We start from the raw sequence: 13,375 nt of genomic DNA on the forward strand, positions 1-13,375 counted from the left end.
AGATGTTTGCCCACAAGAAGTCAGCCAAACAAGCCTTGAGCAGAAATCTCCCCCATTTTCTCGCCGGGATTATTATAATCAAGATAGAGGCGCTCGAGAGGCGACTCGCCGGAGCGCCAGGATAGCTGCCAGACAATTAGATGATTAAGTCTGTTTCCCTTGGGAAACTTTAAGGAGTCATGCATCTGGACACAGTATAGGTTTCGTTTCTTGTTCCCCAGAGAAAGTGTTCCTTGGCGGGAAAACAAGATCCTATATAGGTGTTTGCCCGCAAAGAAATCCTTGCGGAGTCAATTCGTCGGCTTGAGGAGTGAGATCGTGTGTAGACTTCGTACTCCAGTTCCCAGTTCCCGGATCAAGTTTCCTGCCCAGCCTTGTACCATGGACTTCTATGGACTCAGTTCTTGATTCATGTTTGCCTTGTTTCAAGTTTGATCTTGCCAAGTTTCAAGTCTTGCCTTGCCTTGCCTTGCGTTTTAAACCACGGACCTTGCTTCTCAGTTTCAAGCCTTGTTTTCCAGTTTCCTTCGGATTTACCTTAAGCCTCAAAGACTATGGACAGTTCCCCACACTATTGCTTGCCAAATAGTGTGTGTTTCGGTGAAGTGGATTATAACTTTGGACTTTAATATCACATATTGGACATTGTTTTCCTGGACTATATTTGACCTTTCCTGAAAGGTATACTTCTGAACTATATTCTACACTTGTTTTTATTGACTTTATATATTTCCTTAATAAAGATATTAGATAGATTCTGGTCTCTGCGCATGGTTATTGGTGTTCTGCAGCCTGGGTCCTGACAAGGTCTGAGAAATAAGAGAGGTTTAGGTCCTCATGGATCTGAAGTTGCCCCTGGTTTGCACCATCACTTCCCCAAAATGCATTTTTTTGCCCTCTTGACCAGGATTGATACTGAGGAAGAGGACATCACCCGGTCTTTGCGTTAGGACATGGAGATCAACCAAAACACTCTCAAGGCTCATAGAGTTGCTGCTTTAAGCAGTTATAAAAATAAACATTCTGATGACTAGTTAGAAAAGGGGTGGGTTTTTTTTAATACTTTCCACTATTACTACTTTAACATGGTAAGATGAAAGAAGGGCCTCATGGAAGTTTAAACTTGAAGAAAATTAGCAGAATAGCATAGGTAAAAGGAAAATTAAGTCTAGTTGTGTCTGACTCTGGGGGTTGGTGCTCATCTCCATTTCTAAGCCAAAGAGTCAGTGCTGTCCGTAGATGCCTCCAAGATCATGTGGCCACCATTACCTTCCTGCCAGAGCAGTACCTATTGATCTACTCACATTTGCATGCTTTCGAACTGCTAGGTTGGCAGAAGGTGGGGGTAACAGTGGGAGCTCAGCCCGAATTTGAATCACTGATCTTTTGGTTAGCAAGTTCAGCAGCTCAGCAGTTTAATCTGCTGCACTACTGGGGGCTATGCAGAATAGCGTAGGAAAATTATATTTAAATAATAGTGCTCAATTACAATGTGGGTCTCTTGTTGAAGTTCCAGACTTTGACTTCCCAAAAACCACCTAAATACAGTAATATGAAATTCGACGGCTATGAAATTGTCAGTGAAATTAAAATATCCATTGTGACCATATGTTTCCATGGTGAAAAGCTCAGGCAAATATAAACTGGACAGTGCAAGTTCAAAATCCCAGAATGTGGTAAAAAGTGTCAAAGAAGATATAGCAAAAGCTTTGTTGTCAAACTGGTATAGAAATGGTTTAAATGCTGGCTATCACAACAGCAAAAAAACTGATGATCTGAAACAGCTGAAGAAGTTGGCTGTGCCAAGTAACTTGAGAGGCATTTAGTGTTCTGGCAGAGATAGCATGATCCATATAACCCATCCTTACCACTGCTTTTGCAACAATTGATTTTATTTCAAAACCTGAAGGGACAGCCTCACTGGGCCAGAAGCAGAGTACATCTAAGTTGCCGCTCTCAAAGTAGAGAACTACTCGCAAAGCAAACACACACAAAACAATGAGCCAACATTGCAAAGGTTTTTCTAGTTCTTAATCCCAACAGCCTCCATTTGCTAATATTTGTCCTCCAGTGAACAGATGGGTTAAAACTGCAATTCATAAAGCAACTCCCAACATAAAGCAATGTGTTCTGGGTAAAACTAAAACATCTGTTTCAGGTATCCGTCAACTGGAACATGCTCACCTTGGGCTGAAGCACAAACCACTCATCCGCCTGATTTTCAAAGTTCCAGGAGTCCAAAGGTATCTCCACTTCTCCAAGAAAGCTGTTATGCCCAAATCTATCATAGTGCCAGACAGAAAGCTGTAGAGTTCGAGTCTCAAGCTGCGTATGGCTGATGACATACTGTCAAATGACAAAAGATGGACATGTTTGCATGATAAGAATGTATTGCCCCATAAACTGAAAGTACTGGAGCGGTAATGCCTTTTACTACAGAAGGTGCAATCAGCTGATAAAGAACGTAGAGAAAAAACATTTTACCTCTTTGCTAAAACAAACCTAATCAATCAGTAAAGGCTCTTCTTAAGGACAGATCTAGTCAATGCATTTCTCTTCTTGAAAGCCTATTTTTCTTGCTGCTGCCTGTTTCTGTATCAGACTATTATTAAAACAAATTGAGCTTATTAATTTTTTTTAAAGAATTAAAATTATTTTGTTGTTGCTTTTTATGCAGATGTTGAAACCGATCTTTCATGTTTGTCTTTATTTGGGGGGGGGGGGGGGGAGCACAAATAAAATTACTCAGACATCAAGAAAAAATATTGATAGTTTTGCCCCTTAATTTCTGCCATAGGTATTTAATTGAACATTATTTAGATCATGGACTGGATCAACTGTTGATCCTGTTTGAACTGGATCAACAGTTCAAACTACATTATATGGGTCTACACTAGCTATATATTGCAGTTCAAACGGCATTATTTAGCAGTGTAAATCCAACTATGAAGTTTAGAACAGCTCCTACTTTTTTACAGTTTTTATTCCTGCTCTAGGGAACTCAGAGACAACTAAGAAGAGACCCTTCAGAATGTAAAAGGAGTTTTTGAGGACTTAAAGCCTTGCTTCTGAAACTCAACACTTCAGCCAGATTCACATTAAGTGGATTTTTTGTTACTGCTTTTATTAAACAATAAAACCAAGAACTGGTGAAGTTCTGATAACTGGGCTACCTGACAGTAATATTACGAGACACCAAAAAATAAATTCTTAAAAGCTCCATACAGAAATATTAGAGAATGGGACATTATGCTGTTTTAAGCCTGGAATCGGTTCAAATATCCACTGGGGTATTTTATTTTAGATGGGGGAGTCGTAAAAATTAATCCAATTTTTGTTAGTTTACTGTCTTAAAAAAGAGGGGAAATAACAGGTATAACAATAGAGTGTAAGGAGGTTAAAGTTGGGGGAGACAGCAGTAATTCCTTTTCTAAATCAGTGACCGGCCCCATGTAATTCTAGCCCCCGTTTAATCTCAACCATCTTTCATGTTTCAAGACAATATTTAATTTTTACTAAATCAGATGATCACAAAGAAGGTGTGATATATGACTCTGTCCTAGACCTCACCTTCAGCATTTCATTGAATTCTGGATTAGTGGTGTTACTTTTGATTTTTGTCTTGCGCTTGCTTTGGCGAGACTTGTCCGGCAGAAGGTATGCTTTGACGTAGCTGCAATGTAGGTAGGAAATCATTAACAGAAACTAGAAAATACTCCAATTTTTCACATACAAAGGAAATGCTTGCAGCATGACTGTAATCCTAGAAACAAACTAAACTATTTGTTACGTATAGGAAAGTGGAATAGTTGTATTCATGCTCTCAGGTACTTCAGTTTAGGCCCAGTTCTCTCTGAGGGGATTAACACTGTATAGGCTGTGCTGCTATAGACTCTGGGTGAATGTTGACATGAATGCTCTTCCATTTTTTAAAAATCCATGTAAAAGAAAAACAAGTGTGTGAAGAGTTTTCTATGTGGATATATGTGTATGTGTGTGTTTATACATGTCAAAAATAACATACATTCCCATGAACCCAACTTCTTACATTGTTTGAAAGATACAGTACAGTTGTGGTTTCGACTTTTATGGATTTAGTTCTTCACAGATTTGATTAGAAACATTCTCTCTAGGAATATCTCTAGGTGCTCCAATGTGACTCTAGGGTCAACTTCCTCCAGAAAAATTGGAGGACCTAGAGATATCTAGAGAGAAAAGTTTTCTAGCAACCACTAGGTCATCCATTGTTATTCTATGGCCAGCTTCCATCAGAAGTTAACCTATAGGGTCATGTCAGATAACCCAGAAATTCCTAGATAGGTGGTCGTTCAGGTGAACAAAACCAAACTATTTATTTATTTTCAGTTTTTCACTTTCACAGGGGTCCTGTGCCCCTAACCCCCAAGACTGTAAACTGTACCTTTCCAGTCTCAGTGGCATGAACACAGATGATGTCCGGAAGTAAGGGGGGAAGAGACAGAGACATACTTAAAAACTACAACTATATATGCCATCACTACTAATATGCAACCCTGTGCATGGCCTCATCATCTTTATAGATGAGAGAACTCAAGGAGAGGTAGGGATCGCTCTTCTTTATGAAGGGTTTCAGGAAAATTAAAAAGAGCAAGACTCCTGCTGCTTTTTGCTTTCTTTAAACCACAGTGCAGTTAATTAATCCTCCACCCTGCCAAAACTTGCTGAAGAGCCTGACAAAGAGGAAATCACACTTGAATTCACTTGCTTCACCTTCCCACTCCTAACTTTTATGCCAGGAGAGCAATTAAAAGCTGCTGTTCCCATTCTTAAACTAACCACAGCTTTCTACAATAGCCAAACTCATGCAACCAATGGCTTGAGAAAAATGTTCTGATCTAACTTTTTCTTATTTAAACCAGGATTGAGAAAAATATGATCCACGGGCAGAATGTAGCCCCGTCAATATTTTGCAACTCTAGTCCTGACTAAGCCTCCCTCATTGAGAAGGATAGCTAAAAAGCATACCAGAATGGTCAATTGCCAATCCAGGTGGCTTCCAGGTCCAAGAGACTCATGATTTGTGTTTCCAACACATGCACGCACACACACAGACATCCTGAAAATGTAAACTGTAAGTAATTTTCTAGTCACTTGGGATCAGAATTATGGTGGATTTATGGTCAATTTTGTGGTGTTGTAGTTTACCAGGCTATTGGAGGAACAAAAACTGGGCCACACAATATTTTGCCAACACCTACATTAAATAAGCCATAATTCCCAGAAAGCAAGGCTATCTAAAGAACTGTGATTACTTTAAAATTTGAAAGGCTTCCAACTTTCTTGTGGATTAAAACGTAAAAGACAAAGGTAAGAAGGTTGTAAGCAAAAGCTTCACTATGGCTTACTCACATAAAGGGAAAGCATGATTTTCAGAACCACCTATTTAACTTTCACTCTGCTTTGCAGAATAATGGACTTGGAGAGATACATGTTTTTACTTATGTTTTTCAATATGCAGTTCAAATGAGAAAAGGCTTTACTATGTCCTTTTGCAGGTAAACAGGGGCAGGTAGATATCAGAGTTTTATCCCCTTCCAGGGGTACATCTACACTATAGAATTAATACAGTTTGACCTCACTTTAACTGCCATAGGTCAATGTTATGGAATTTTGGGGTCTGTAAATTGGTGAAGCACCTGCACTCTTTGATAGAAAGAGCACTAAAGACGTTGTAAAACTACAACTTCCATGATTCCATACCATTGAGACTCAGCAGTGATATCAAACTTCCTTAATTCTAGAGGGTACAGGTGTCTGAAGTGTGGGTTATAAAATATAAGAGAAAAGGAGGGATTTCTTTTGCCAATCAAAATACAACTGAGAACACATCAGGGAACCTATTAGGCTACTGCATGTCTTCCTTGTCAAAGATTCAGGAATGTTTCTCTTATGAAGTAAAGTTGTGGATGTCTGTGTATCTCTTGTATTCCCGTGTCCTCTCTTACAAAGGAAACATGACCAAAATGTAAAAAAAACCCAAAAAAACCAAGGTTAAAGGAGAATCCTGTCCACTTACGGATCTGTTCTGTGCTTCTTTTCATCTACCACAGCCAAGTTCTTGCATTTTTTTACAAGGATGTTGAGGGCACCTGTTTTATAGCTGTAGCTGATCTGGAGACAAATTTCACCGCTGATCTTCACGTTTCCATAGTCCCCAGTTTCACTATATACACTCATCATACTATTAATGCTAGTCTGGAGAAAAAAAGAAAAGAAAAAAGAGAAATAAATCAATCAAACTGAGTCATATCTTTTAACAGCCAGCTTTTTTTAAATGCTGCTAATGTTCAAAGAACTGTCCATTTCCTTTGCCACTGAATGGGCTGATTGAAAATAAACAGAATGAACAAATTAGGCATTATTGCTCCAGAATTGACAGAAGGATAGGAAAGCATCATATACTTTGTCAAACCATTGGCCTATTTAGCTCAATACAGTCAATTCTTACTGGCATCAGCAGCTCTAATCTACTGTAAATATTCACTTCCAAGTATTCAAGCATCACATTTTATGACTATGGTGCAAAACATACAATCTGTTAAGAGAACCAGTGTAACATAGTCATTTGGATGTTGGTAGTGCTCAAGAGAAACCATTATTCAAATCCCGAACAGCTACTGAAACCTACTAGGTGGCCTTGGGCAAGTCATACTCTGTCAAACCTCTTCTGAATAAATCTTGCCAAGAAAACCCTAGGATAGACTTGCCACTAGTGAGAGACAACCTAAAGACACTTAAGATTAATAATGAAAGCATACCAAGAGAAATCTGTGTTTATCTTATGACTGCCTATTTATGGATGGCTTCAGCATGCTGTTATATTCACTATTTTAAATTGGTAACAAATGGGGAAATTCTTGCCTTGAAGCTATCACTGATTCTTGATTGAATGCTGCCTGGGGGCTTCCTGTGTCTGGGTAGTGTTCATTAGTTACTTTCTTGATTCTGGTGTTTCTCAATACTGGTAGCCAAATTTTGTTTGTTTTCAGTGAACACCACCCAGACAAAAGATGCATCCAGGCAATAAACACTCCAAGGAAACAAAGACCTGGTTACTTCCAGAAAGATGCCCTCACTATTGACTATGCAATCTTCTCAGTTACTCACATGCTAATGGATGGATCCCACTCAAACACTTGCAAATCAGGCTTGCTAACTGCACCCTTCACACTTGGTTAATAGACACTGGTTCTTTCTCCCACCCTGTACATTCCACAGGTATATATACTCTACTTGCTTTTACCACTATCAGATCCTCTGAAGATGCCAGCCACAGATGCAAGTGAAACGTCAGGAGAAAATGTTGCAAGAACACAGCCATACAGCCCGGAAATCACACAACACACTAGTGATTCCGGCCATGAAAGTCTTTGACAATACACAGCATGTTTCCTTTATAACAAGGGTCATGCTCACTACATTCTTGATTTCTTTTAGAATGTTTCCTATTGTAAGATTGAAAAAAAGATTATGTTACAATAAGTAATAGATCTTCATGTTTCCTTCTGAAAATCTGAAATAACACCAGAGCTAGAAGAAAATCCCATAACCTCCCAAGGTAGTTTATTAAACATTTCTTAAGGCTAACTGCCAGGGTTTAATGGCCATTAGCTTTAAGAAATTTCTCCTAATGCTTATCTGAAATTGTTTCCATCTAATTATCATGCATTAATTTTTACTGTGGAGTAAAAAGAAGACATATCTTCTCTATCTTCCTCATCACAGATTTACTGATATTTGAAGATTGTTATCATGTTTTCTACTTTCATTACCTCATCTTCTGTTAAGCATGCCATCTACACTCACATCCAAGTAATTTGTAAAAATATTGAAAATGGCCTAAAAAAGAGTTCTTGGGCTATTCGGGACCAGTGTGCACATGGCTGTTCAATCAAGTGGAAGTCCATTCATATGCCTAGCCTACATTCTGCCATCTTGCCAACAAAGATATCCCAGAAGACTTGGACAAATTCTTTTCTAAAATGAGACATACTATGTTCATGCTTCTCTAATGTTCTTTTAGAATAATGACCAAATAAGTTAAGGCTGGCCTTAATGGACTTACTTTTAATTAGGGGTGTGCACAGCCTTAAAACAGAATTCCATTGTGTTTTTGTTCTGTTTTCGGGAAGATTCTTCCTGAAATGGAAACTGAATTCAGGGTTCCAAATTCCAAATCCAAATGGTCCCCATTGTAATCTTCTGGAATCTTCCCAAAAACAGAATGGGGGCATCTGAAGTTCAAAATGAAAACAGAACGAAAACAGAACTGATTTGCACACCCTTACTTTTAATAAACCCACAATAGGTTCTAGTGGTCAGTGCATTCTTTCTATTTACTAACAGATTGAGTACTTAACAAGTATTGAGTTTTTCCTTATATCAGTATCAGTCTGGCCAGTCCTAGACCTCCCCGCACTCTTTGAAGACAGGGTGTCTTCCCCCTATGGTTCCTCAAATTTCTCAGAATAAGATTGTAGCAATCCCATAATTTTACTGAGAATTCGCTATTAAGTTTCAAGGATAAAATAACAATTTTGGTGGAAATAGTTTGTCGATCTTAATTTTGAACAAGGCAATTAAAACCAATTAGCAGAAATATATACAGAGAAACAAAGAAAGCAGCTACACAAAAGAGGGGGAAAGGAACCCCTGAATGTGTCAGAAAAACAAGTGAACTTACTGTATCACCATCTGCTTCTGGAACATTTAAATAGGTCCACTTTCTATCAGAACTTGGAGAATTCTTTTAGCAGAAAGAGGAAAGGAGAAGAGAGGAGAGGAGAGAAGTAGATAGTATTAAGGATAGCTGCTCCTTTTCTGGATGAAAGGAAAGGCTTTAAAAAAAGAACTCATAGCCCAAAATATCAGTAATATGAAAAGCAAGCACTATTACCAGAAAGGTCTGCTGATAATCTATTTCTGAATAGCATTTAAGCATATACTCAATTTTATATCAAAATGCCTGCTTCTGTACCTGGGCTTAGCTTAGAAAAGGAGTACCATTGTCCAATGGAAAATAATTTCACTTATTGAGTTCTGTACCCTTTAGTCTAAAAAGGAAAGTGTGCTGCTCATAGTGCGTTGAGATTCCTTCACCTAATTACTCAACTAAAATGCATTCTAGGTCCATTTTGTTGTTCTGTATCACTGTATGAAAACTGTAATCTCATTAGCAGAGTGGAATCATTAGACATTAAAACTAAACCAAATGACAAAGAGCACAAAGCCTCAGATCTGAAGATAGTTCATTCTTATAGTTCAGACTCCTGCAATATAGAGAAACTGATGTCCTGATTATCAGTCTCGTCTCTCCCCTCCTGGCAAAAGTTTTCTGCTGAGGATGAGCTCTCTGTCATCTTCTTTATCCTGCCCTCTCTAAGGTCAACAGTATAATATTACATAAACAGTTCATTCAGTAGTGTCATTTCCCGGATACCAGAGAGTCTGAACATCCCCCAAGGTATATACAGTACATCAGTGAGATAACATCATTCTCTATTTCTCTCACTTTACAAGGTACATAACATGCAAGTCATTAAAAAAAACATCCTGAACCCAGATACTGTTCAAATACAAGCTGAATTCTGCAACCTATGTAAATAAAACATTTTTTTTCACAATTACTTTACTGATATTGCTAATCACAGGAGATCTGCTCCTTCAAAGAAATGATAATTATTTTCAACAACTTGCCTGGGTTGACATCAGGCACTGCCTACATATTTTTAGAGTCTCCTTTTTGGTCCTAAGAGACCATTTAAAACAATGGTTCTCAACCTGGGGGTCCCCAGGTGTTTTGGCCTACAACTCCCAGAAATCTCAGTCAGTTTATCAGCTGTTAGGATTTCTGGGAGTTGAAGCCCAAAACGTTCGGGGACCCACAGGTTGAGAACCACTGATTTAAAAGAATATAAAAATAGAAATCCTGAGGGAATTGTACCCACCATCAAATAATGAAACTACCACACACATATACCTAACTGGCATTACCATGCCAAGTAGTCACCTTTCATTATAGTTTATCACTAATTCTAAGCACAAAAAAGTTAAACCTTTTACTTTAAAATTCTAGCATCATCATTGCATCCCACAATAGTCTTCCTTTAACACAAATGAGTTTTCCACCCAGTTTCATCTCATCCTAGAGTTTTTCCCCATCATAGACATATGTATGAAACAATTATAGATTCAGCCAGGGAACCTGCTACCTTTAGCAACCAGGAAAATGTATGTATTTCCATAATTCAGCTCTTCAACAGCATCTAGTAATTAACCACACCTGCGCACCCATCAATATACAATGCTACATTTTAATAGCTGCATTACCTCTCTCAAACCAGCTAGCTACTTTTATTTTCAATTCCAATATTAATTTGCTGTTCTGTGGGAGTTAGTCATTTGCCCAGTTTAAAAACTATAGTTTACATTCCCCTCTTGCATGCATTACTGAAGCTCTCCCATCAAATTCTAGTCCAACCACAAATCAAGGCCACTTGAAGGAGAGCTCATCATATTCTGCAATTAGATTGCACTGGATTGTGACAAGTATCACTGGATACAGAGAAATAGTTCCGCTGCACCACAGAGAATAGATGTTTATAACACATGAGAATACAAAAAATACAGATGGGGAAAAGTGACTTTTAAAAGGCAGTATAGATTGGGCTGAAAGTTAGACAAGAAACAGAATAGTATAAAAAGAAGATTGAGATGATGTATATTTCAACAACCTAACAGATTCCCACAGGGAGAAAACCACAAAGAAAAGGGAAATCTTACTGTTGACAATCCACTTGCCAAATTGGCCCTCTTCTTTGATGAACTGGAGGCCATAATGTAATCAATATCTTCCTCTGTCTCACCTAGGTAGTCCTAATGGAAAAAGGAGGGGAAAAGTAAAGTTGTGTCCATCAAGCTCTAAACTGGGAATCAAATGAACTGGAATAGCATAAACAATTGCTGTAGCACACATATTCACAACCTAAAAAAAAAAGATCATTGCAGGAGCAAGCTTTACCTGATCTAGACTTGTGTGCAGACCCCCACTTTGAAGCACACAAAAATCTTATAAAAATCCAGAGAGGTTTAGGGCAGGGAAAAGCAATTATTGAACACTAAAAAACAGAAGACCTTGAGTGGCCCAGCTCTGGAAAAAATATTTTTTACAAATGACTTCTGAGACTAAAAGAGTCAATGGAAAATGGAAAATAAAACCCGAACAACACCCCCCCCCCCCACCATATAGATATTTGAAGGCATTTTGGGGCAAAAGCCATTTTAATCCCCACCACACACATACAAACACACAAACATTTGTAAAACCATAGCCCTGGTCAACACTTTATCCATTTTAGGCAAAGGGCATGATCTCTAAGACAATATTGGAACTCTGCCTTGTAGATCAGAATTGTAAATGTTTACTTATTCAGAAGTGGGCTTTGTAAACTGTTTTAGCCCTACCATAGCCCACTATTACAGATACAATACTACAAAAGGGTAGGTATATTAGATACACATGCACAAATATCATATGGGAGGCAAGTAAAGCACTCATACTGTCAATTACCCTTCTATAGCTCACTTGCTTGCTCCTTCTAAAAAGTTTCTGTTGTTACACATATGTGTTTGCAGATTATGTTGCAATGGTTTCAGTTCCAAATGAATTTGCAAGCCATTGTAAAAGACAAGTGTTTGTTTTTGAGGCTTTGGTGTGGCTTTAACTCACCAGCTCTTGATCTAATGCTCCAGGTACAGATTTACTTCTTATACTCAAAGTATCATCATTTCCTTCAGAAAAAGACCCACTGAGATCTATCTCAGATCTACTGCGATCTGCAGAACAGAAAAGGAAAGGAAAATTCAAGTCCTTTGAATCAGACGGCAAACACATTTCCAGTATCTTCTTTGAATTGCTGTACACAATTAGTCCACTAATCTCAAGGTTCCTACAAAATCAGCTATCCTCTTTTAATCCACCTTCTTACTGAAAGAGACAGAGAAGAAAAATTATGAAAACAATGCCCGAAAGACATACAACAACCCCAGAATAATTTTCATTTCCATTTTTTTAAATTCCTGTTTTCTTACATTTATGGGAGACATATGAGATAAAAGCATACTTCACAGAAGTGAGTCCTCGACACTAGAATGGAGTGTAGCCTATTATGGGATACATTCCATGTTATGATTACATTTAGAAAGGAAAACATACTTCTAACCTTGATCACAAAAAAGACTATGGTGTTACGTAGCTATTTCAATAGAAATAAATATATAAAACTCAAGGACAAATTGACTAAAAATTCTTCATTCTGAACCAATGCCATATTCTGCGGTTACAATTTACAGATTTTTGAGTAATAACTTAACGTCTGCATTTACGTGTTATCAGAAAGAGACAGAAATTTTATAATTTTGATAAACCATAATTTTGCATACAGAAAATCTCATAATCACTTGTGTATTGTTATTAATGGCTACCAGGCTAACTTTGATTTATGTCAATCCTATGAATGAGAGACCTCCAAGTCACCCTATCTTCAACATCCCAATGACTTCTTTGGTTGAGCTTGTCCATCTCTAATCAGGTCTTCCTCTTTTCCTAGTGCCTTCTATCTAACTAAACATTATTCTGTCTTCTCATGATATTCCAAAGTACAATAGCCTCAGTTGAGTTATCTTGGATTTTAGGGTGATTTCAAACTAAAGTTGCTTTAGGACCCACTTATTTATCTTTTTAGCAATCCAGGGCATCCACAGAACTCTTTTCCAGCACCACAATTCAAATGAGTTGATTTTTTTTCCTATCGGCTGTTTTTACTGTCTCTCTTTATGAGCCTGTCAGAATACTAAGATAATCTGGGGAGGGCCTCCTCAATGTTCCACTACCCTCTCAAGTACGTTTGGTGGAAACATGGAAGAGGGACTTTCTGGTAGCTGCTTCCAGACTCTGGAACTCCCTCCCAAGAATGGCTTCATCCCTGCTTGCCTTCTGCAAACAGGTCAAAACATCTCTCTGTCATCAGGCATTTGGGTTGTGTGTGTGATGAGGGGCAAGCTGCTGAGAACGTTGCAGGTGGGATTTGGGGAAGGACGTTTGACTTTTAACTGTAATTAAAAACTGTGCCTTTTTGTATTTTAACTATATTTTCACTTTTGTATCCAAGACACAAATATTTTTTTTAAAAAAATTGTATTCATATGTATATGTATTTGTCTTGTGGCAACAAGAAAGACCGAACTATTACTAGTATTCCTCAATGCATTTATTGTTCTGCCTGTGTGCCTAGCAGCTTTCCGGAAATAAGTACCCATTACTAGTGTTAAAAACAAC

At 38.1% G+C, this 13,375-nt stretch overlaps 1 protein-coding gene across 4 annotated transcripts in view; it reads right to left on the reverse strand.

Moving 5' to 3' along the window:
• sytl5 (synaptotagmin like 5) overlaps positions 1-13,375 on the reverse strand; it is an 81,971-nt gene that overhangs the window by 12,326 nt on the left and 56,270 nt on the right. For 3 of the 4 annotated variants that reach the window (XM_008107378.3, XM_062977180.1, XM_016992427.2), the window contains exons 9-14: positions 11,768-11,874; positions 10,822-10,914; positions 8,723-8,785; positions 6,056-6,234; positions 3,571-3,673; positions 2,185-2,346 (exon numbers count right to left, since the gene is read on the reverse strand). In XM_008107378.3, coding sequence (XP_008105585.2) covers positions 2,185-2,346; positions 3,571-3,673; positions 6,056-6,234; positions 8,723-8,785; positions 10,822-10,914; positions 11,768-11,874 — 707 coding nt within the window. The remainder of the gene's footprint in view (positions 1-2,184; positions 2,347-3,570; positions 3,674-6,055; positions 6,235-8,722; positions 8,786-10,821; positions 10,915-11,767; positions 11,875-13,375) is intronic. The other variant, XM_008107379.3, reaches the window with a different exon arrangement.

This window comes from Anolis carolinensis, chromosome 3 (assembly GCF_035594765.1).
Source record: "Anolis carolinensis isolate JA03-04 chromosome 3, rAnoCar3.1.pri, whole genome shotgun sequence".
In the NCBI taxonomy this organism is placed as follows: Eukaryota; Metazoa; Chordata; class Lepidosauria; order Squamata; family Dactyloidae; genus Anolis; species Anolis carolinensis.